At 52.6% G+C, this 23,519-nt stretch overlaps 1 protein-coding gene across 1 annotated transcript; it reads left to right on the plus strand.

The window, feature by feature from the left end:
- Positions 1–1,390: 1,390 nt before the first annotated feature.
- LOC306953540 (heparan sulfate glucosamine 3-O-sulfotransferase 3B1-like) lies at positions 1,391–23,084 on the plus strand (the record flags this gene model as incomplete). The annotated part of the gene is made up of 2 exons (XM_079544473.1): positions 1,391–1,806; positions 22,466–23,084. The coding sequence occupies 2 exons, from the start codon at positions 1,391–1,393 to the stop codon at positions 23,082–23,084; spliced, it is 1,035 nt and encodes a 344-aa protein (XP_079400599.1).
- Between the last annotated feature and the right edge of the window lie 435 nt (positions 23,085–23,519).

The raw sequence follows: 23,519 nt of genomic DNA on the forward strand, positions 1-23,519 counted from the left end.
TAATCCTATCATTCTGTGATGGTACAAATCCCACCCTGCCTGTGACCTGCAGGAGAACATGCTGCCTTCCTGCTGCATCCAGCAGGGCTGTGCCCCTCCTTGGGACGGCTGCATCCTCAGCTAACAGAGACACTGTGGGAGCTGAGGGTAACGTGGGCTGACAGGTATAATCTGGAATTGCATTATCTTGTCTTACGACTCTTTTTTCTGTGTCTGTACAGCAGGGAGACCTCTGAACCGTCGTCTTTGCTCTAGCAATTAAGCTTACTATTTTGCCATTAAATCTGGTTTGGGGATAAGGGTGGGTCTGGTTTACATTCCTGAGTGAGAGCCCTGGGGGACGATGAAGCCACGGGGGGGGGGGGAGTCGGGGGGGGACTCTCCCACACGTGAGCTTACAGCATCCCGAAAGCCCTCCGACTTCGGGCCTCATCCTGACCGGTGTAGGACGGTCTGCGGTGGTTTTACATCCCCAGAACAGCGGCTGGATTGGCGGCACTGAGGATCCCTGCAAATCCCACCCACCCCAACCCAGCGGGGAAGCGAGGCGGTCCCCGTTTGTCCCCGCGCTGTCCCTCCGGCTGACGATCGGCCGTTCTGCGCGCGTCCTCCGAGGCTTCTTTAATCGCTGCGTTCTCCGCACAGCCGGAGTGATGCGATATTTTGGGAGAGGTGTTTCAGATGACAGCACTCACGGCTGTGAAGCGTCGCTAAACGGCCTCGAGAGCCCCAGAGCCGGCAGTGCCGCGGTTCGGTTGGACACGCGGTTTGCACGGGGCGCAGCGTTGGTTCAGCCCCGCGGGGCTTCGCACGGAGCCGCCCCGCCTGCGCCCGCACTGTCCCGCCGCGGGACGAGAGGTCCGGGACCCCATTCCCGCGGTCGGGGCCGCCTGCTCCACCTCGGACCTCGCCCGTCTCGACAGCGTGCCGCCCTGTCGCGACACGGCCCGGTCCGCCGCACCGCGCGCCGCGAGGCTCGGGCCGCTCCCGGCCCTGCCGGGCGCTCAGCCAATCGGCGCCGCTCCTCACCGCCCATCTCGCCGGCGCTCCGCCCCCTCGGCCCACCCTCTCTCCTCATAGGCTGCGGTCGGGCTCATTATGCGGCGTGATGCGGCGCTGATTGGGTATCGGCGCTGCCCGTCGGCCGGCTTCGCTCTCCGCCCCCGCCGCTGCCTTTGCCTGCGCCGCCCGCGGCGGCGGCGGGGAGAGCGGCGCTGGGCGGGCAGCGGCCGGGGGCCGAGGGGCGGGCGGCGGCCGCGGGGCCGGGGCTCGGGGGAGCCCATGCGGCGCCGGGCGGCGGCGGCGGCGGCGTCCCCGCGCTGAGCCGGGCCGGGCGGTAGCCAGCCGGGCGGGCGGCCCCAGCCATGCAGCCCGGCGCGCCCGCGGGCACATGGGGCAGCGCTTGAACCGCTGCCTCGATGTGCCCGGCGCGCTCCCGCCGCCGCTGCTGCCGCTGAAGCGGAGGCTGCTGCTGCTCTCCATCATGCTCTTCCTCTGGCTCTACATGTTCTACTCGTGCGCCGGCTCCTGCGCGGCGCTGCCCGGGCTGGCGCCCCGCGGCTCTGCCCCGCCGGAGGAGAGCGGTCCCGGGGAACCGCGGGCAGCGCCCGCCGCGCTCAGCCCCATCTCCGCCTTCCTCAACGGCTCGGGCAGCAAGCGGCTGCCGCAGGCCATCATCATCGGCGTGAAGAAGGGCGGCACGCGGGCGCTGCTGGAGTTCCTGCGGGTGCACCCCGACGTGCGCGCCGTCGGCGCCGAGCCCCATTTCTTCGACCGCAACTACGAGCGGGGCCTCGCCTGGTACAGGTACGGGGCGGGGATGGGGGGAGCGGTTCCGGATACCCTTAAAAAAACGAAAAATGACCCCCAAACCCGATTAGTTCCTGTCAAGCCTCCGCGAGGAGTGCGCTGTCCGAGGCGGTGCGCGAGGCGGCCGGGCGGCTGCGGGCTTCGCGCTGAGCAAAGCGCGCGTCATCTCGAAATAGAGTTAAATATTAATTTTTCCTTCCGCAGCTCTCTCCGTGCGGTGGTTTTTTAATCCCTTGCGCCGGAGCTCCGGCCGCGCTCGGACCGGGGCAGCGCTGCCGGGGCGGGGCGGTCCCCGTGCGCTGCGCTGCGTTGGCTTATTCCGAGATGAGAATTCGCTCTGGATCGCGGGTTTCAGCAGAAACCCCACAAAAAAAAAAAAAAAAAAAAAAATATATATATATATATATATATATATGTGTGTGTGTGTGTGTGTGTGTGTGTGTATAAATAAAAAGGAGGGAGCAGAGGAGAGGAAATAAAAGGGTTACATAGCGAGAAACACGCGAGGCGTTGATTAAAAGTTGAAAATTGGAGCAGAGCGGCGGCCGCACGGGCACCGCATCCCCCTGAGCCCGGAGCGCTCGGGGCCGATCCGTGCGGTACCAAAGCAGCCCGGGGCCGGCGGGTACAGCGGCGGAGTTAGGAGCTGTAACAGCCCTGCAGCCCGTCCTCCTACCCGGATCGCTGGATGGGATTTTGATGCCGCCATCCCGTCCCGAAGGGGATGCGGGATGGGATCGGGCAGTTTTGTGCAGTGGGTTTCTGAGGTTTGAGCGGAGGATGCGGCGTCCCACGGCCACGGGGTGAGACTGATATCCCATCAAATATTAACTTGGCGTTTGGGAAGGAGAACCTGCATATTGCAGAGCGGAGGAGCTGTCAGGATTTATTAGCAAGACGGCGTTGTAGGTGTTGAACTGTGTTTTTAATTAGGCGCCTAAATTAGACCATAAAATGGTTGATTAATCTTTTACAAGGAAGAGGTGGAAGGGGGGAGAAGGAGAGAATAAAGCTTATGATTGCACCAATCTGTTGTCCCAGCACGGGGGGTGGCAGTCGGTATCAAAGGGACACACGGAGTTTTTAACATTTAGAGGAGCTGTCATCAAACTTGGGTTCAGCTTCTCCCATGCTTTCTTCTTATCAGCTGCTCCATTTCCAGCCGAATGGGCCCTACCCCTGTGAGCACACTGCTGGGGGGCTGAGCTGGGGTTTTTTGCTCTTTTAGCTGAGTTCTTGGTGGCTGTAGAGTCCCAAGGTGGCTGTAACCCGAATGGGTTGAGGAGAAGGAATGCAAAATCGTGCTCAGTGCACTGAGGAGAACGGTAATATTTGCCCAAATAATGGCTGGGTGCTTTGCAAATTCTGCCTTATTTCTGAGTTGGGTTTGAATGAGACGCAGGAATTGGGCGGGATGAATTTCGGTGTTACAAATCAGATCGTGCATAACTGCAAACTGCCCTGAACCTCAGTGCGTTTTGGTTTCTCAGCGCTCCACAGGAGCGTGCTTATTGCCACGAGCCCCACTGAGGCTTTTATTTATTATCTGAACATCAATAAGGAGAAGCGTTTCTGTTTGCTTGTTAACGGCCCCATAAAAGCAGATAAAACCCGCTGTAAAATATCTGCCTTGCTGAGCAGGGTGTGCCTCAGCTCTGCTGCTCGGGGGCTTTCGCACAGTTCTCCGTGGGGCCGTTCCGTGCCGCAGCGCCCATCGCCGCCACTTCAACCCATCGCCATTGGGACCATGGGACACAACTCTTGGCTGCTGGAAGGAGATTTTATTCCCATGGATCTGAGCTGATCAGGTTGGATCTGGGAGTTTTGCTTTGGTTTGGTTGGGCTTTTTTTTCCTTTCCTTTCCTTTTCTTTTTTTTTTTTTTTTTTTTTTTCAGTTTCTTCCTGCCGTGCAATGCCATCTTCCAGTGGAAACTTTGTGCAGATTGATGAGAGGCAGAAGTCGTGGCAATTTTGCTTGTTTTGCTTTGATGAGAGCTTAAATTTCGGGTGTATTTGTGATTAATTGTACCGATCTGAGTGCTGTGCCGTGCAGGAAGGTCCTGCACACAGCGAGGAACTCAGGAAGGAGGGAGAGCAAACTTTTTCTTGCTCCATTTGTTACATGAAGGCATTTAAATGGAATAAAATACATTTCCCCTTATGCTTGCAGAAGGCAGAACAGCATCAAGTGGTGTCGAGCTGCTAAAAAGCAGAAGGAAGAGAGGGAAAAACTCACTAGCAGTGAGATAGCTGGGAATCCAATGGAAACAACCCCGTGCGCGTGTTGCGGGGCTCTCCCCGGTAATGAAAGCAGCATGTTAACCAGACCCAGGGAAAATATCCACCATGACAGAGGAGAAATGGGATCCAGCCATGCTGAGAACTAATTGTGAGGAGCACGTGGAATTTTGGGGCGATAAATGAGTTTCCTCAGTCGGGCTGCACCGCGAGCAGCCTGCGGGGAGCTGCTGTGTGCGTGTGGGGTGCTGCTCATATGGGGATTGCTTCTTCCCTGGGATACAGGGAAAAATAATTTATATATTAATAAATTTTATATATATATAAATAATATATTTTTAAAAATATATATATATATATTTAGTTTCCTAAATAATGGTGTGTTTTTAACAGGGCGGGGACTTGAAACCCTTTGGGTCCTGTAATTAATGTACGGTAAGGAAACAAAGTCACACTTAGGATTACACATTTTCGGGCTGTTTTTTTGTTGTTTTTTTTTTTCCCCTTTATTTCTCATGTTGAGCCCCGTGGGCTCAGCCCCGTGCCCTATGGGGCTGCACTGTGCACTCCTGGCCCCTCTACCCATCGCTGATCTATCTGCTGAGCACTCAGCCTTCACCAGGACCCCATGCCCTGGCTGTGGCTGCTCAAGGAGCCAGGCCGTGTTCTCTTTTTTCCCCCCTCCCCTTTGTGTTTTATGTAATATTTGGATTATTAGTTTGATTTCTCCAATTCACCCCCCCCCCCCCGAATGATTCAGATCCATTTATGTGCAGTGCATTCCTAAACTCCAGGTCACCCCAGTAAGCAGTGGGGATGTTATTGCACAGGGTGCTGCTTTGTGCCGATTCTCGAATGATGGAAAAAATCCTTGTTTGGTGTTGTTTGCTGTTTTTGCCCCCAGGAGCGTCCTTTTTGGCCCCCAGGGTGGGTGTGTGTGAGAAGCAGAGGAAAGGTAACACATCGGGTGGCTGTAGCCATGCTGAAACCAGGGTAAATCTGAGCGAGACGGAGTTTTAGCCTGCATTTGGCCATTGTAAAGCCTGAATTTATGGTGGCAGTGAGTGTAACACTCTGATGCCTTCTGTCCCCCCAGCCAGGCACTTGCTAACAGCTCCCATCGCTCCTGGAGGCTTCTCATCGCTGGGGAGTTTGGGAATGGAGGCGATTCTCCCAGCAGCTTTGTGTGGAAGCCCCATAGCTGGGCGAAGAGCAGTTCCCCCAGTGCGATGCCGGGGCTGCGCTGCTGGCAGTGAGCACATCCCAGTGGGATGGTTGCATTCGCCAGGGTCGCTCTGCCAATCCTGTTGAGATTTTATTTGCTTTATGTTTAAAAAAAAAAAAAAAAAAAAGTTAAAAATATTAGATGCATCTGTTAATCGATCGATACTGTAATATACAATGTTTATATAGAGATATGTGATATGTAGATAAACAAATCTTGGCTTTGCGTTGCGCTGTGCTGGGGCGAGTGGGGGTTCCCAGCGCCCTGCCCATAGGCTCGGGGTCCCGTGTGCCCCTCCAACACCACCAGGCCAATTTCCTTAGCGAACGGCCCCGAATCGCGGGGCTGGGGCTGCTGGAATCAGTCAGCAAGGCCCTTGTGTTCGCATGGGATCATTCCTCCAGATCTGAGGAGGGTTGAGTTGTTCAAACAGATGGCAAAGATTATTCGTGTCGCCGGGGTTTCAGCGCTCCGCTGCGCTTCCAGCATGTTGCCCGATACGACGCACGTGACGAGGCCTTCCCAGCACGACGCTGGGGGGACGACATTGTCTGCAGTGATCGGGTTTCATGGCCTCACCTGTCGAGCTGCTGAGCTCCTCGGCGTTGGCCGTGCTTTGGGGGGGACGTGGTGGGCTGCTGCATGGATATGGCAGCGCCGTGTGCCACGAGCTGCGCCCAGCCGTGGGAATGGTGGGAGGAAAGCCGTGGGCTGGGCTTTGTCTTAAGGATTTTGTGAATTTGTTGTGTGTTTGAGCTCTGTGATCTCTTCCCCATACGTGGCTGGATGCGGTGGCTCTAAAACTTGCCTTCATGGAGCTGTATTGTCTCACCATCAGGCCCCGCTCGCTGAACTGCTCTGTCTGCTCCAGCTCGGACTCAGTGTCATTAATCCATCCTAATTAAGCGATCTTTCAGCAGCAGCGCTCACCTCTTCTGGCCGGTGTGACCGTGGGTGAGCAGTGGGTCACAGGGCTAAGCAACGGGCTGCACGGTGCAGGACAGCCAGCACGTGGCTCCAAGAACAACAAATCCCAGGGCTCGTTATTTCAGCGGTGTAATTAGGGGGTCAGGGGGCATCGACGCTACCTGTTGTCACCCTGCAGGGAGTGACTGGAGGGGACGCCTCCTCCTGGCAGTGAGTAAGTGCTGGGTTGGGACTTGCTGACTGTACCAGGCTTGCCCAATTTCAGGTCTTTCAGCAGCTGATGGGGAGTTTCTTAATTAGCTCATGAGCAATGAATGCTGGGCGCTTCAGCGAGGAGCTCGGCCTGGTGGCTGTCAGCAGAGCCAGCTGGGTCAATGGCCCATTTCTTCACTTCGTTAACAGCAAGGAGGGGGCTGGGGGTGACGTGTCGGTTAGCAGCCTGGGTTAATTTGAGGTCCTGGTGATGCTGTTGGACTTGGTGGTCCCTGTGGGTCCCTCCCAACTTGGGATATTCTGAGGTTCCACGGAAGTGGTTGCGAGGTGCACAGAGCCACATTCAGAAGGGTCACCAAGGTCCCAGCAAAGGGTCCTCTGTGCTCCTCCTGCCTGGGACAGCAGGGACTGTGCAGGCGTGGTGTACAGAAGGCCTTACAGTTCATTCATAAGTGCTGCAGAAAGGAGATCAGTTCTTATCTCTTCTTCAGGGGGTTCCCTGTGGTGGCTTTTCTCTTTGCAATAGCTCTGAAGCTTCAAGAGTGGCTTTGAATGCAGTGTCCCCATGCTGGAGGAAGTGAGGGACCTCGGGAGGAGAGGAGCGGGCATGTGAGGGGCTGTTTGCGGGCTGCTGGCATCCCACATCAGTGTGCTGGCTCTGGAGATGTGTGTGCTCCTGCCTCAGGGGCTTGGTGTAGGAACCTGCTTTGGACTCGATGATCCCTGTAGGTCCCTTCCAACCCCTGCGATTCTGTGATTCTGTATGGAGAGGCTGAGCACTGTGGTGGTGGTTGGGGGTTGTGATGCTGCTGGTGGGAACATCCGAGGAGAAGCCAGCCGTACAGAAGTGCGTGCAGAAGACCTCACAATGACTTTGAGTAAATGAATAATTCTTTTTTTTTTTCCTTCTCCTGTTGGAATACATGAGTGTGACAGGGCCCCTTGGCACGGTGGGTAGCAGGGAAGGTGAGATCTTAAAGAAAAATGCCACGTTCTGCTAAATTCTTTACATGTCCTTCCAGTTCCTCAGGAACACCGTGGAGCCAGCTGTGTTCAGTATCTATCCCCACTGAGAGACACTGTGACTTAGGGCTGCCTTTGATTCTGTTACAGCAGCAGAACATCCAACCCTGAGCTCACCTGCAGCTCGAGGGCAGCAGTCCCACTCATGAGGCTGGTGCAGTGCCATCCTCAATATTACACTGCTCCTATTCAGAGCTTTGACCCAGCCAGCCCACTCTGTGCTGCTGCAGAGCCTTCCTGAAATCCACCAAGTGCCTCGTGTGTGAGAAAGGGAGAGATCTTGGAGCCTCCCCATCGAGTTGGCACAGCCAGTTCCCAGCAGTGTGAACTGCTGGCAGACCTGCAGTCAGCTCTTCCAGCAGCAAATGGGGATTTTGTGTAGGTTTTTTATTTTATAGGCCTGCACAGAGCATTATAGGTGGATATGTATGTTACACATCCCTTGCTGAGTGTGAACGTGAGGCCAAATCCTGGGCTGCTGCGCTGCAGTCCTGTGGCACAGTGCAGCTGGAGTGGGAGCACTGATGCTGGTGCTCAGCATGCTTTGCTGCATGGGCAGGCTGCTCTGCACCAACTGGATGTGGCCCCAAAACTTTGCTGCATTCAGTGCCCTCTGAACAGGCTCAGGTCCCTGGTGTGTGTTTGAGTGGTGGAGCTGTTAAACATTCCTCCTGAAGCATGCACATTGTCCTTTTGGGCAAAAGCCATTACTCTGATTAACTTTGATAAAGCAACTCGAAGAAAACAGTTGTGAACAACACTCTGTTCTAACATTGGAAGCTCCTCCGGGTATTGAATGCAAACTTGTCTGAAAATCAGCAAGTGTGCTGCACGCTGGTGAGCTGTGGGTGGGGAGCAGCACCGTCACTGGGGAATCAACTGCAGCAGGATTGCAGGTTTTGTCCCATGTACCCCATGTGCAGGAGGCTGAGCGCTCAGAGCCGAGACCTACCGTCACTAGGGGGAGGAAAAAACCCCGATGCTTTATTCACCAAGTGCTCTGCTGCTTCATCAGGCTGTGAAATATTTGCTTAAAAACTGGCAAGGCCTGCAGCTCTGGCATGCCTGCTGCTTGGTTTGGTTGTTGTTTTTTTTTTAAGCTGTGTTAGACTTGGAAGGAAGGCAGGAGGTGCAGGAGTCAACTGGGGGGAGGCAGCAGCTTCGTGAGCCCAGTGCACCAGGTAAGGATGGTGAACAGTGATGCCTGCAGTCTCTCACCCCCCCTATGACCACCCATTGACCACCCACTGAACCTCTGCACACAGTGTGAGATGGGAGAGCACCCAGAGGTGCTCGGTGGGGTGATGAGGTTTGTGGGCATCTCCAAACGTCCCCCTGCATCTGCCTTGGCTTCACTGCATCTCTGGGCAGTGAGGTTGCAAACAGAGCCATGTGGGAGCTGAGCAGCCACACGATCGCTGCTCTTCGGGGAGCTGGATGGGGATCAGCAAATCCCTGCTGTCCTCCCTAGCGCTGTGCACTCAGCTTGCTGCAGCTTCACACAGAGCTCACAGCTTCTTTATAAAATTTCCCCTCTGAGCAGATCTGCTATCTAGCAAGCCCTGGGCTGTCTGCATGGTGTTTTCAGAGGGAATAGCTAACAGTTGTTGAGCAGCGAGCAAAGCCCTAGGAGCAGATACAGGCCTTGCCAAAGCAGAAGTGGAATAGCAGGTTAGTGTTCTGTGAGCTGAGAGGGGCCAGGAGCTGCTGTCTGCTCCAGAGTCTCTTAATTACAGTCTGGTAGGGAGGAGTGTCCTGATGCCTCACACACCACCGTGCTGCACTGGGGCTGCTGGCTCCCCCCAGAGATAGCTTCAAGGTCACGCTGCTAAATGCAGTGTAATAATTAATTAAGCTATATATAAACAGCAAGCTCATGCACTCCTAAAGCAGATTAGGAGCACAGGAGTTTCCTCCCCATGGCCATTTCCTCGCTGGGTTCCTCTGCAGTGAGCCATGTAGTTGTGCTCGGCCATCCAGCACGGGTCACCAGTAGTGCTGAGCAGCTGCAGGGCTGGGGCTGAGTTGGAGAATGGTGGGGGCAGACAAAAGCCTGCTCCCAGGCCTGCAAGGTCCCCTAGACCCCCATTAAACCCAGTCTTCTTGCTGTGGATGGAGAGAGGGGACACATGCAGCATCTCTGCCTTCTACATGGGTGCCCAGTACTGGAAGAGCTGTTGGGATTTCCCTTCAACAAGTGTTTCAAGGCTACTGTTGCTGTGAGGCTCAGCATGGCAGTAACAGAGCTGCAGAGTGCTTTCATTTGCCACCGTGATGATGAGGAGACTTTGGTGTGGGTCCACAAAAGGTTGGTTGGTGTGGAGGTGGGAAGCTGGAGGTGGAGGAATGAATTGTGCTGGGTTTTCTAGAAGGCCTAGATCAACCTAATGTAACGAGGCATGAAATTAGAGCCCAACAAATGCTTGCTGCGTGACTCCTCTGGAGCTGTGATTCGTACAGCATCACAAAGATGCTTGTTCTTTTACTGTTTTGAGGTGTCTTTGGATAGATGTCCAAAATGGGTCGAATCTCTATGCAAACTCCAGAAGTAAGCATTTAGGGGTGAAGTTTAGTTTATATTCAGGTTATTCTTGATGTAGCTGCAGAAACCTTCCAGGAAAACTAAAAGCTGCATCTCTTCATCAAGTAGAAGTGATCTGCACTGTCAGATGCTGCTGGGAGGAGGAGCAGAGCAGCTTTCAGTACTTCCAGATCAGGAAGGGTTTTGAAGTCAGCGCACACCCATGCTACAGAACCCATCAGCAACGTCCTTGGAAAATCCTAAGCAGACCCTAAGGTCACCTCCAGGAAGAGTGGAGCAGTGAGCATCATTGCTGCACGCTTGATTGTTTTCTTCTGCTGATCCTTCATGGCGCATTCTGGTGCGTGACCAGCTGGGCCAGTGTGAAGCAAGGATTGGTGATGGGGAGAGCAGCCTGGGGCTGGTGGGCTCCGCGCAAGAGATTGGATCTGGGGCTTCATGCAAGAGATTGCATCCAGGAGATCTGAGCTGCCCTCCTGCAGCCCTGTGGCTCTCTGATACAGAGCTGGCTTGTCTCGCTTTCCAAGAGCCAGGATGTGGCTACATCCAGGAGATGGAAGCAGAGAGAAAAAAGGCTTTGTGAGAGCTCACAAAGGAGCTCCGGGTTGGTTCAGTCCCAGTCAGAGGGGGCCGGCCGTCTCTTTGGGAACCCAAGGGTGTAGAGATCAAAGGTGCGGGTGAGTCAATTACAATTCACATTTGGTTCATCCATATGTTTGAGTATTTGAAAGGCTTCAATAGTAATCCATTTTATATCTCCTGTGCCCATTGATTTGTTAATCTGACACTCGGTTTCATCTGAATGACAATGGCTCTCATTCAGACTCTTCAGTGTTCAGGGAAAAGTCATTTCACTTGGGTTGTGCTCCATCTCTCAGCATACCAGCCCTCTGCCTTCCCTGTGTCAGGGACTGTCGAGCCGAGGCATGGAGCAGGTTCAGAAGGAGATCAGCTCTCATGCATTTCCTATGACCTGTCTGATAGGTAGATCTGCTCCCGCTGGTTGGGTTTTGGCAAGTGTGACATTGCTCCACGAAGTCCCTTTGGGTTGGCACTGCAGCCATGGACCCGCCTTACAGCCATCAGGGTATGAAAAAAGACAACCCAAGCAGTCAGAAGTGAGCAGCCAGCATGAAGAGCCCTCCTAAACACAGTCCAAATGTGTAGGATTAGATCAAATCATTGGTATGGCAATGCACAGTGTCTAATTAAGTGAATGCCTTCTAAATTAGAAGTAGTGCTTTGCATCTGTTGTACTTGCAGCAGAGCATCTCCACCATCTGAGGCTGCTCTTTAAAGAGCTCTTGACTGCTTATGACCAGCCATGGTCCCACGTAATGACTGGGGCAGGAGGGGTGTCTGCAGACAGACCTGCTCCTTCTTGTTTCCCTAATTGCTGCCTGTCTCCCTCCTCCACTGGGAATCTCGCTCCTTCCCAGGGCTGTTGGTGTTCCTTCTGCTGCACCCAGAGCTCTGCAGCATTGCTGGCACTCGCCCTGTGGCATGGTGGCACAGCCACCCCCAGCAGAACATCCTCCGTGGGCACCCTACTCTTTGGTCCTGGTGTTTAATTGCTTTTCTGGCCTCTGGAGTTTTCTGTGAGGGGTAAAAAGGGTGGGAAGAGGCTGGGGGAGGGGGGGAGGGCCATGCCAGCCTGACTGGAGATGCTGGGGGAGAAAATCCCATCCCGGACAAATGTGTTGTCACTCCCTAACCTGATCTGTTTACAATGGGAAGCTTAATTTCCAATGCACCGCCTACACCTTTCTGGCTGTAATCACAAATCCATTAAGGAATGAGGTGAGACAGCAATCCCATTTGTGCTAAAATGCATTTAGGGATCAGTGCTGAGAGGATCACTGGTGTATTAACTCCTGGGCCTTTGTTCCAGTGGGTGGCAAACACAACTCGCCCCGAGGTGGGACAAGCTGGTGGCCGGATGGCCACTGGGTCAGGTCACGGCTGTGCCACCTGGCAGCTGCTGTCACCTTCTGTAGCGAGGAAATTTGTTCATCACTGTGGTTCTTCTCACTGGGACAGTGACCTGTGATGGACAGAGGGCTGCCCTGTTGTGCTTAGGGCCATTATAGAGGCTGCACGGCGTTCCAAGTGGTTCTGCTGAGGGGGAACTGGGGCTGCGCAGCAGCTTCACGGCCACACTCAGCCTCCGTTGGCAGCATCCATGCACATGTGGCTGTTGGCAAACAAGGCAGAAGAAAGAATTGTACCTTTTTTGGGTGGGATGGTGGCAAAAATGGACGGCTGGTTGCTTTCTGAGCTGTCCTTTCCAAGGCCTGTGCAGCTGGGCCAATACTGGTTGCTTGCCTTTTGCCTTTAGCATTCCCTTATCTGCAGAAGATGGATTCCTGGGGTAACTATTTAAGGATGTGCAATCTTTTCTTGATGCGTGTGCATTTGTCTGCAGGCTTCTCTGTTGCCTGCCCTGGCCTTGCCACCCAAACTGCTTCCTTTCTGTGTTCTGTGGAGGCGCCAGGCTGCTCTGGAGGATACTCAGAGGCTCCAAGTGCTCACAGGAGATCCCTGTTGCATGGACAAGGCGGTCTTCCTGCTCCCCTCTCTGCTCTGCTGCCCACAGTGAGAAAGAGCAGCAGGACTGTCCCACAGCTGCCACCAGCACCAGTTCCTTTTGGCTCTCTTTGCACACCCTGTGTGCACGTCCCACCCCAAAGGTGCCTCGCAGGAGTGACAAACAGCGAAGCGTCCCTGCAGGCAGCACAGGGCTTTATCACCAAGCTCTTATTTAATAGCAGGGCTCCATGGGAGCAGTGTGTGTCTAGGTGCATGCAGAGCCCTCCCTGTGCAAACGGGAGGCTGCTCAGGGGTGTGGGACAAAAGGCAGCATTATCAGTGCAGCTTGTTACCTGCCTGTGCAGGCACACAGGTTGGGGGCTTTCATTTGTGTGCTCAGGGAAGGACACAAAAGAGCTCTCAGTGGGGCTGTGATTGATGAACAGGGCAGGAGGGGAGTGTGGGTCCCGCCTGTCTCTGGGTTGGTTTTGTTTGGTGGCTGTTGATTCCTGCTGTGTTTAGTGAAGGGCTGGCTCAATAGGTGGTGGGTTTTTCTTTTAGCTCTCCTCTAGCAACATTTGGAGCGGGTGAAATGTGGTGTCTGGGCTGCTCCAGGGAGAGGGAAAGCATGGGAAGGGGAAGGGATGTGGAAGCATTGGCTCGTCCCAGTGTTGTGGCTCATCCCTGGGATGAAGTGTGGTGTGTGAGCTTTGTGTGCCCCTGGTTTCAGTTCATCTCCCCAAAGTCCTGTCCTGGCTCGGAGCTTGTGAGGTGTTGCTGAGGTGTCCTGAAGTGGTGTCCTAAAGTGATGTGGGGATGGTTGGAGTGGCTGTTGTCTCCTGCATAAGATACTGAAGATATGCCTGTTGGATCCAGCATGAGGTTTGATCTGCTCGCTGGGCTCCCCACCCCTGGCATATGGCACAGGGTGTCCCTGGAGAAGGGCTTTAGGAATGAGGCTAATGGGATAACCTCTTGTGGGCTTCCTGAGTTACAGGAATATGGCAGGGATAGGAAATATCTCCAGATGCAGTGCACAAGAGATCCAGAGCCCCATTGTGACAGCCTGAAGCTAACAGAGGCCCCAGCCTGGGGCAGGGTGCAGGGTCTGACCCCATAGCACATCCTTTTGGGGCAGCCAGGAGGCTGCTCTGCTCTGCAGGGCTGATTGGTGGTTCTGTTCCTGCATTAGCCGTGGTGCTGCTGGGTTTGGGGTTCTTGAAAGACCTGGTGCTTCTAAGAAAACCATTGAAAGCCAACAAGCTGTATTCACCCGCATTCTCACATCCATGGGCTCTAACCCTATGGGGGGTTGATCCCATCACTGCAAGGAAGCGCTTCTCTGAGAAGTAAGGAGAGATGTCCAAAGGACAGTGTCTGTGGTGTTTTAATGTCTTTGAGAGGATTAGTGCTGTTCCTACAAATTAGGAGAGGAAATAAGTGGGTGTGGGAGCACTTTGGGGCTATGGACTCTGTGCTGGGCTGGTGCATGTGCTGCTGGGAGCTGAGTGCCGCTGCTGCTGGGAACTGTTCCACAGTACTGGCATGTCTGAGGGGCACAGGGATGTCAGCCATCAAACCCACAGCCTCTGCCACCCCGCATCTTCTAGGGAAGTGCAGACAGTCTGAAATCATCTCCTGAAGCCGTGATTTCCCCCTACAGGCTCCAAGGAAGGCTGCAGAAGAGCAGTGATTCCAGGCTGAGGAGCTCTTTTTGCACTCCTCCAGGTCAGCCTGCTTTTGGATGAGGACATCACTTTGGTTCTTGTAGCTGCTGGACCAATCCCAGCTCAGCTGGTGACGGTTGAAGCATCCCATGGAGTGTGGGCCCCGTGCTGCTCAGTGCAGGGTTTTTGAGAAGCAGCATCTCTGGCACAAGATGCATTACAGGGAAGAGAAGCGTTTGTGGCAGTGAGAGCCACAAGTCAGGCAAAGGCAGCCAGGAGGACTGCTCTTTCCCAAGGATTGAGTTGTGAGTACTGGGTCCCAGCAGATGCCTCAGATTCTTCTTTTTTCCACCTTTCTGGGCTGTTGTCTGCTTCTTTTACAGGGAGAAATGTTGCAACCACTTTGTGCTGAACTCTTGGGCACGGTGAAGGCAGTGCCGGCGTGTCACAGCCCGGAGCCACTGCACGTGGGTGACAGCTGCTGGCAGAGGGATGGAGGTGACAGGGGTGCACAGGGATGAATCGCAGCTACACGTTTTGCTGGCGTGCACCAAGAGGCAGCAGCACGCAGGGGTGAAACACGCAGCTTGGCAGATGCGACTGGCCCTGCGATCTGCTGGAAAAAAGCCTTTGGTTCTGCTTTGCCAGTTAGCTCAGGCGTGTTTAGGGTTAGTTTTCCCCCTTAAATCACAGAACTTCCCCTTCCTTGTCCTTCTTTGAAACAAAAACTTTTTTTTTTTTTAATTTATTATTATTTTTCTTCTTGGAAGTGAAGACAGAGTAGTCTCACATGACTCAAGCAGTGGGCAGTGCTGCTGTGTGATATTCTGAAGAAGTCACCCAGAAACAGCAATTAGCTTTTAATTGAAGTGCCGTGCCCGGCAGGAAGAGGAACCGGGGCTCTTTATGCCCAGAGTGGCAGCGGGGGGACCTGGTGGCCCTGAATGGGACCAGGCTTGACCGGGAGGAGGAAGATGCTCATTTCAGCCCCACCCCCTTTCTGCACTCAAAAGCTGTTATTTTCAGAGCAAAGCGCTATTGAAGCGTAGGGACAATGGAGACCAAATCCTGCTGGGGGAAGGGAGGTGCTGGCAGTCGCATCTTTTGTTGCTTTTCCTTCTTTACTTGCCTATGGCCTTCCCACTCCAAGAAATCCACATAGATGCTCGCTAGATGATAATGCAATCACTTTCTTGGGACCTTGCTAATAGGATTATAATTATTACTGGAGATAAAGCGGAGTGAATGGAATATTTACCACTTCATCTCAAATTATTGTAAATCCCACCAAAGCAGCCCTTTGATATGTAAAGTGCTGGCCCCCCTCCCCTCAGCGAGATCATTATTTAGTGGAAGTTCCGAGCTTTTAAATATGATGGGGGACAGAAAGAGGCTTCGCTCTTTACATAAAGAGGGGACCGATATAATGAACTGGTGGAGCTGATGAATATCTTGGCTGGCTCCAGACAGCAAGGAGAGAAAGTTCTTGGTGAGTGTTTGTAAATGCGGCGCTGAGTTGGTGCAAAGCAAGGAGCCAGGGTGGGCTGTGCACGTGGAATGCCTGTGTTGGTTTGGGAGGGACCTGGACAAAGTGTGAGGAGAGAGACCTGCTGAGATTTTTGCTTGCGGGACCCCCAGCCAACAAGCAGGGCTTTCTTTCATGCCTGTCTCCCAAGTTTTCATCCCCCTGAGCCCTTCCTCCCAGCACTGGGCATCTGCCTTGGGGCAGGGAACTGCTCCACCCAGGAGTCTGAGGCTCAGAGACCTGCCTGGTGCCTTTGTGCCCATTGCTGAGGGTGGGCATATCCTTCTTAGCCTCACACAACCTTTGAGGCACATTGGTCCCTATTGCCCTCTCCAGTGAAAGCACAAATCCAGTTCCAATGCAGACAGCACTGCCAGTTTAGCATCGCTGCTGCTAGAAATTATTCCCTCCCTGCAGGATACAACTCTGTGATGCGCCATGTATTGCACTGTCCCCTCCTGTTGTGCTGTGTCTGCATTCAGTATAAGGACTGGTGCCCCATGTCCCTGCTCACAGCCCCAATGTGATGGGATTTGCATCTGCATCAAAAGAGTTGAGATCAGACTTCATGGCTGGAGCCTGTTCCCATCTGGTGGTGGATACCTGGGTCTGCAGACATCATCAAAGCCCACAGAAGGAGTGGCTTCTTGATGGGAAGCCTTCACGCTGTTACCTTCCTCTCCCTCTCCTAATCCCCAGACTCCCCAACAGGTGAAGGGACCTGGCAGATTTGGGGGCAGGGAGCAAGGAGGGTGAGAAAAACATGACTTTCATGCCCATGGATTATTTTCCCCTTCTCCCTTCTCCTTTATCTCCCCTTTCTCACCCCCCAAATTCATTAATTCCCATCATCTGGTTTGTGTAAATGTCGTGGCGAGTGTTTGATGGAGCTGGATAGGGTTACACCCGTTTCAAAAAGGCTGGGGCTGCTTCACAGCCGTTCTCTTTTATTGTTGTACAGTTTTCCAACCCAAACAACGGGCTCCTGCTTGAGACAAAAGCACACATGTTGCTCTTATAGGGCTGATAATAAAAAGAGGAGAGGCTGAGTGCTACTGCACAGGTCCTCAGTGCAACGGTGGGAGGAAAGGGCAACCCAAGGCAGGAAAATTTTGCAAAGACATTTTCAAGTGTATCAAATAATAAACCAGCAAGTGGAAGGATTTTTTTGTTGTGTCTCCTCTGCTCCTTCCTCTCCATTTTCTTCCTCTCTCCTCAGCTGCCAACAGTGAGCAAAGTGGGAGCCACATTGGTGATGCCAAAGCCAGTGGACCTTGGTACTGATCTGTCGTGTAGTTAAAGCTCTGTTATTCTCACGTTCTTTCCTTGCTTGCTTGCCAGGTTCTTGCTTTAAAGTAATATTTCTGTGACTTGATGATTTTATGGTCAGCCTTTGGGGGAAAGCAGCCATTAAATCCTCGCAGTCCTGTGGGGTGACTCAGCCGTGCCGTTTGTCCCTGTGGTCTAACCGTGTTATATTCCAATCTTCTGCAAAACTCATCCTGGACTTTCAAGGTTCTCCTAATAGCACAGTCTGTTTTGGCTTTTGCTGTCTTGTAAGAAATATGAGGGGTTTTTGCTTGCTAGTGATAACAGAGATAAAGGCATGTAATTTAAGCTCCATAAAGCCACTTAAAGCCAATGGTAAATACCAGTGAATGGGGTCTGTGTGCTGCCATACTTTGTGTTGGAGTCTTGAAAGTTCTCTTGCACTGCATCCCAGTGAAACTGGGACAGGGTTGGTTCTCCAACTGATGAGCAGTGGTTTAAGGCATGGGATCAGGATGGGTCCATTGTGGTGGCCTTTGGCCTTGTGCTGCAATGCTGGTGATGCTCTGGGTTTTTGCTTCCCAGACCTTTGCTCATTCCCTGGTGCTGGTATAGGGCTAAAAGCCTCCTACTGGGCTGGGTGTCTGCTTTTTCCATTTCTGGTCTATCAGATCCATGTGGTCTGTCAGACTGTGTCACTGTTGTGAGGTTTTGGGGGTACATTCCCCAGAAACTGTCATGTTTCCAAATTTTGGTTGTCTTGAAACATAGTCAGGAATTTGGGTACAAAGTGGCCAGGAATAGGTTTTGGATGCTTTACATGCCCACTGCTGTGTGGCCAAGCAAATGGTTCTGGATTACAGGGCTGAGTTTGATGTGAGCATGGCTGGTATCCGAAATAGTTTGACTTGCTCTTCTCCCCTTTCTTCCCTATTTTTCTTACTTCTAGGGCAAGCTCTGGGGAAAGTCTAGAAATCCTGCACAAAAAATCCATTCTCATCATATCTGCCTCGGGGTCTGTGTGAACGCTGTTCAGTCTGCCCCACAGCCTGCAGTCATCTTGGTGGCATCCGGAAATGTTGGTGTTTTATCTCAAACGTAATGACACTTCTTTTTGGAGCTGCCTACACAGACACAGCCCTCTCCTTTTTGGAGGGAAGTTTTGTTGTCCTTGCAGAGGGAAACTGAGACAGCTTAGGTGTCTGGAGGGGGTTGAGCTGAAGGACTGGGCTGGAGGTGGGGGCTTTGAGACTGGAGCGAGCCATTGCTGCAGCCATGCAGTGGTGGTGGCAGAAGTGACTCACTGCAGCGCAGCAGGTATAGGGACCACTTGTCCCTCCCTGCCATGGGATTCCCAGCTGGGTGATGCTACCAGCCCTGCTAGGCTCCAGCACATCCCTCACAGCAATGCTCCTCTCCCTCCCCAGGAAGCTGCAGTCTGTCCTGCATGCCATTCTGTGCTACCTGCCACCGACACTGCAGCCACAGGACACAGAGGTCCCTGCAGCCCCCAGCCCCTCCTGGAGAAGTGGCAGCAGATTAGCTTGGACCCCCCCTGCGCAGACAAAAGCTGCCACAAAGGGCATTAGCCTTCAGGATTGGATTACCGTGGGGCCACCTGTCATTCCCACTTTGTAAATTTATGTCTCTCTGAGTCTAGTTTTCACATTAGAGAAGTTTGTACTTAAAAAGCAAAATAAAATCCCCCCTGCCCCCCCTCCTCCCATGTCTCCCCTGGCAGCAGCCTGGTGGGGTTATTTTAGCATCCCATCTAATTGTGGAGTTCAGAGCTGAGCAGGGCTGGGAATTAGGGCTGTTTGAACGAGGAGGGCCTTTATTACATTAGTCTAAGTGGTTAATAGGTAAAGTAGGCCAATCCATCTTTAGACTAAGCCTATCACTTCGCCTACGGAGGATGCAAGTCTTCACCGAGGAAATATTCATTAGAGGAAAAGCTTTTCCTCTGTCTCTCTTGACATGTTCGGAGCGAGGGGCTTTGCTCTCTGCCTGCAGGAAATTCATGACTGTGATCCCACTGTATCTCCATCATCTCATGGGACCTGCAGGTCCTCCTGGTGCTGGCTGCCCAAATCAGGGATGCAGGAATTTGCTGGCAATGTTATCCTCGCTTTCCTTTTCTGTGCTCACAAAGCAGAATCCTTGTCTCTTCCCTAGTGGGGATGCAGGGGAAGGGTTCAGAGGTAGGACTGCAGCACTGGGACTCTCTGCTGTGGGATGTTCTCAAGGCAAAAAGGGTTTCAAAGGCTCAGGCAGTCCACAGTCAATATAAAATGGGATGATTTGAGTGCACACGCTGGCTCCAGAGGTCTTTGATTCCAGGTTGCCAGAAGGCAGGAGGATAACGAGACGGGAAGACTGCTTGCCAAGCTTTTCATACCATCTTTATTTCCCACCCTGCTATCCACTGCAGCCCTCTGCACTGTCTCCATCCAGCCCTGTCCCGACTGGTGCAGCAGCTTTTGTCTGTGCTCAGATCTCTTTCCCACGGCCTGCCCTCAGCTTTATCATCTCCCTTCCCCGTAAGATAGTGGTGGTGGCTGCACCTCTGCCATCACTGCCTTGCACGGGGAAGCTGCCCATGTCTGTATCTCCCAGAGGGGCCATATCCCACCAGCACACCGTGGCTGCATCTCTTCCAGCCATGATAGCTCCTTCCCTCTCCCTCTACCTCTCAGGCAGCCATCGCTGTCTGGGAGCCTCCTTAGCAGATATTCAGAGTTGGAATCTGGTCCTGCTCCCATCGATGTACACATCTGGTGTGTTGTGTTGGAGCCACAGTGCTACACCCGGGCCAGTTTGCCCTTCTCCAGGTGTGGTTTGAATGGGAATAAACCCTCCTCAATGATTCTTCCACCTGTGTGAGTTCACAGCAGCAAACATACCAGTTCCTCCTGTCCCCAAGGCTGTGTCTCTGGCTGCTGTCATGATGGGTGATGCCTGTGTGGGAGGTTATGGAAGCCATGGAAAAGCTGCTCGCTACAGACAGGCACGTGCAATGAAACATTGCTTTCCTGGATGTGGTGCTGTCAGAGATTCAAGCCACATCCATGGGCCATGATATTTGACTTCTGCTGTTCTCCAGTTTCTGTGCAGCCACTTTTCAGTTGGGTCAGCTGTTGGAAACAAGATGTGCTGCATGTCCTCAGGCACAAACCAGGGGTGGGCTCAGGTGCTGCTGGCCCTATGGGTGCCTCTCGTGCTCTTCCACTTCTGCAGTACACTCCTCTGAATTCATGGAAACACTCATTAAGAGTTTCCCAACCCAATCACCTGACTCAGCAACTCTGCCCCCAGCAATTTCCTCCTCTTCCACAGGGCAGAGCCCTGCCTAAGGCCTCTCTTGTGCAAGGAGGAAAAAATAAGTCTTGCATCATTACCAGGAGCACAGTAAACACCGATTGCAGCAGCCCTGCAGGAGAAGTTGACCTTGATGTCCACAATGCAGAGTGACCTGCTGGACTCACTGCCTTCAGTTGGACCTAGGCCCATCATGGAGAGCAGTCTCCGCTCTTGGCAGGTCTCCGACTATTGGAGGCTTCATGAATTGAAACCTTAAATCAATTGGTGGCCATCAATTGATGTAGAGCTCAGATTTAACGTGGCCATAAAAAAGAGACCCCACTTAATGAGTAGTCTGTCGAAATCCACATCAGCCCATGATAGATTTAGGAGTCCCTCCCTGAGCCTCACTGACTCGCGCTGTTCTCCGAAGGCGTTACCGGTTTGTGGAGTGAGCCAGAAAGGCACAGGGTTAGTCAGAGCTGTGTTTTGATTCTGTTTGTCTGCACATGACAGCTCCTGACTTGCAGCAGCATTCATATCCCAGGTGCCCATAGGCTGGGGCGACTTTCGTCTGCATGAGAAACTCCATTTGTGTGATGCAGAGAAGGCAGCCCTAGGGTTTGCCATCACTGTTGGCTGGAGGTTGCCCCAGCATGTTTGCCCCTTTGTCCCAGGTCCACTGACTGCCCTATTGACCCAAGTGGGTCTAGACTAGATGATCTTAGGGGTCTTTTCCAGCCTTACTGATTCTATGATTCTATGAACAGTGCAGTGCAGAGCCCATAGGTGTGGGCATTGCGTGTCCCTTGGCAGTAAACACATTGCATAAACTTAATGCCAGAAGGTGAAATAGAATACTGTGTACAATCTACATGAAACAGCAGTTACCTAAACAGCTACTGACCAAATTCCATGGCCATGCAGCAATTTGTTGTTCTGTCAGCCCACTCATTATGGATTTTCCTGCTATTTACCCCCAGATGGATCATTTTTCCCTTTGCCTTCTTACTCAGGGAAACCACTGGCATTAGCACGAGTTATCAGCAGCATTTGGAATCTTGAGGGCTCACAGTGATCTTTGCTGTAGAGGCATAAAGCAATGTGGGAGGGGAACAAGCAGCCTCTGTGTGCAGTGCAGTGCAGTACAGCTGGGGTAAGGCTGCTTGAGGCTTGCAGAGCACACGCTCACCAATCATTTCTCTGCGATGGTGGATGCTTTGAAAACTTAATCAAGTTTTATAGCTTTAATTTTGTGACATACTCCCCTCTTGCTGTCTTTAACTGTCTCTCAGCCCAGAGTAAATGAGTCCCATGGGGTTGTGAAGGGAAAGCATTGGCAAAGGGTCTAAAATATTTAGGCTTGCCTAGTGAATGTTAGGAAAAAATGACTTTTCTTGCTTTGAGCTATTTCAGTAATTTTAGAAAGTTATCCAGTTTTTATCAGCGTTGTTAATTAGAAATGACCAGGGAAATAGAGCAGAATTCAAGAATTTGTGTATTGTGAGGGTGTGCAAGCTTAGGTTGTGTTCTCCTGGTTGCATCCTGTATCCCAACTGGTTGTAGCCCATGTGGCGCTAGAAGAGACAGGCTGTCTTGCTGGGTACTGGCTGGAATGTGCTGGAGATGCCTCCAGCAGCTCCTTCTGGTGCTTGACAGGGAAATACCCTGCTGAGGACCCAGTTGTTGGGTGACCAGCTAGGCAGATGCTGTGGGCAAATAGCTCTTTTTTGCCTAAACTGAGAGAAATGTAACACTGGAGATGCTAATGGAAAGCAGAGTGGGCATGCTCTGGTGAGCTCCTGGCTTTCAGTAGACCTTCCTCTTGTTACCCTTGGGAAGATGAGCTGTGGGCTGGGCATGGAGGCAGTCTGGTGCTGACATGAGCCATGCACAGTGCTGCTGTGGACTCATCCTGACCATCTGGCGTGGTGTGCGCAGCCACGCTGCAGGTGTGGAGTTACAGCCTGGCTCCCCCACCCCTGGAGAAGTGGGACATTGCTCAGCTGGGTTTCTAATACAGTGCTGTTTAACAATACCCATAGCCCCTAGATCATTGGATTTATCCATGTGAGCTAAATGGCCCATACAAGCATGTTAAGGAAGAAAATTCTCGTGTATGTATGTGTACCTGTATTTATATATACGTGTGTATTTTCCTGTTACCTGCTGTTGTAACCTGCACGTTTTGCTGGCAGGGACCTCATGCCCAGGACCCTGGAGGGGCAGATCACCATGGAGAAGACCCCCAGCTACTTCGTCACCAAGGAGGCCCCAGCGCGCATCTCCTCCATGGCCAAGGGCACGAAGCTGATCGTGGTGGTGCGGGACCCCGTGACCAGAGCCATCTCGGACTACACGCAGACGCTCTCCAAGAAGCCCGACATCCCCACCTTTGAGAGCCTGACCTTCAAAAACAGGACTACGGGCCTGATCGACACCTCGTGGAGCGCCATCCAGATCGGCATCTACGCCAAGCACCTGGAGAACTGGCTGCTCTACTTCCCCATCGGGCAGATCCTCTTCGTCAGCGGGGAGAGGCTCATCAGCGACCCCGCGGGGGAGCTGGGCAGGGTCCAGGACTTTCTGGGCCTCAAGAGGATCATCACCGACAAACACTTCTACTTCAACAAAACCAAGGGCTTCCCCTGCCTGAAGAAGGCGGAGGGCAGCAGCAAACCCCACTGCCTGGGGAAAACGAAAGGCAGGACCCACCCCGACATCGACCAGGAGGTGGTGCAGAGGCTGCGGGACTTCTACCGGCCCTTCAACATGAAGTTCTACCAGATGACGGGGCAGGACTTCGGCTGGGACTGAGGCTGGCGTGGGAAAGTCCCCTGTAATTACTTGCCCATCACAGTTTGCGTATATAAAGAGATATATATGTATGTAAAATGTACAGAAATCTATTTTATAATAATTTATTTTTAATTCCTAAGCAATTAATTCACTAAGCTGCCTAACCGCACTGGCTAGAACGGTAGCCTGTAACCTGTTTAACATTCCACCGTGTTTAATTCTAATATGTCTCTTCTTTTTTGTTTTTATTTTTCTCCTGGTTTTTTTTTTTTGGTTTGGTTTGTAACTGACGGTGCTTCCATTTTTCCTAAAGAAGATTTGTATTTAAAAATAAAAAAAGCAAAAAAAACAAAAAACAAAAACAAAAACAAAAAAAAAAAAAGGGACGGGTGGGAAGGGAGGGAGGGGAAAGCACAAATTTATTTTTGTTACGGGTATCTGGCCTTTATAAAC

Source organism: Tetrao urogallus, assembly GCF_951394365.1.
Source record: "Tetrao urogallus genome assembly, chromosome: 18".
Classification (NCBI taxonomy): Eukaryota; Metazoa; Chordata; class Aves; order Galliformes; family Phasianidae; genus Tetrao; species Tetrao urogallus.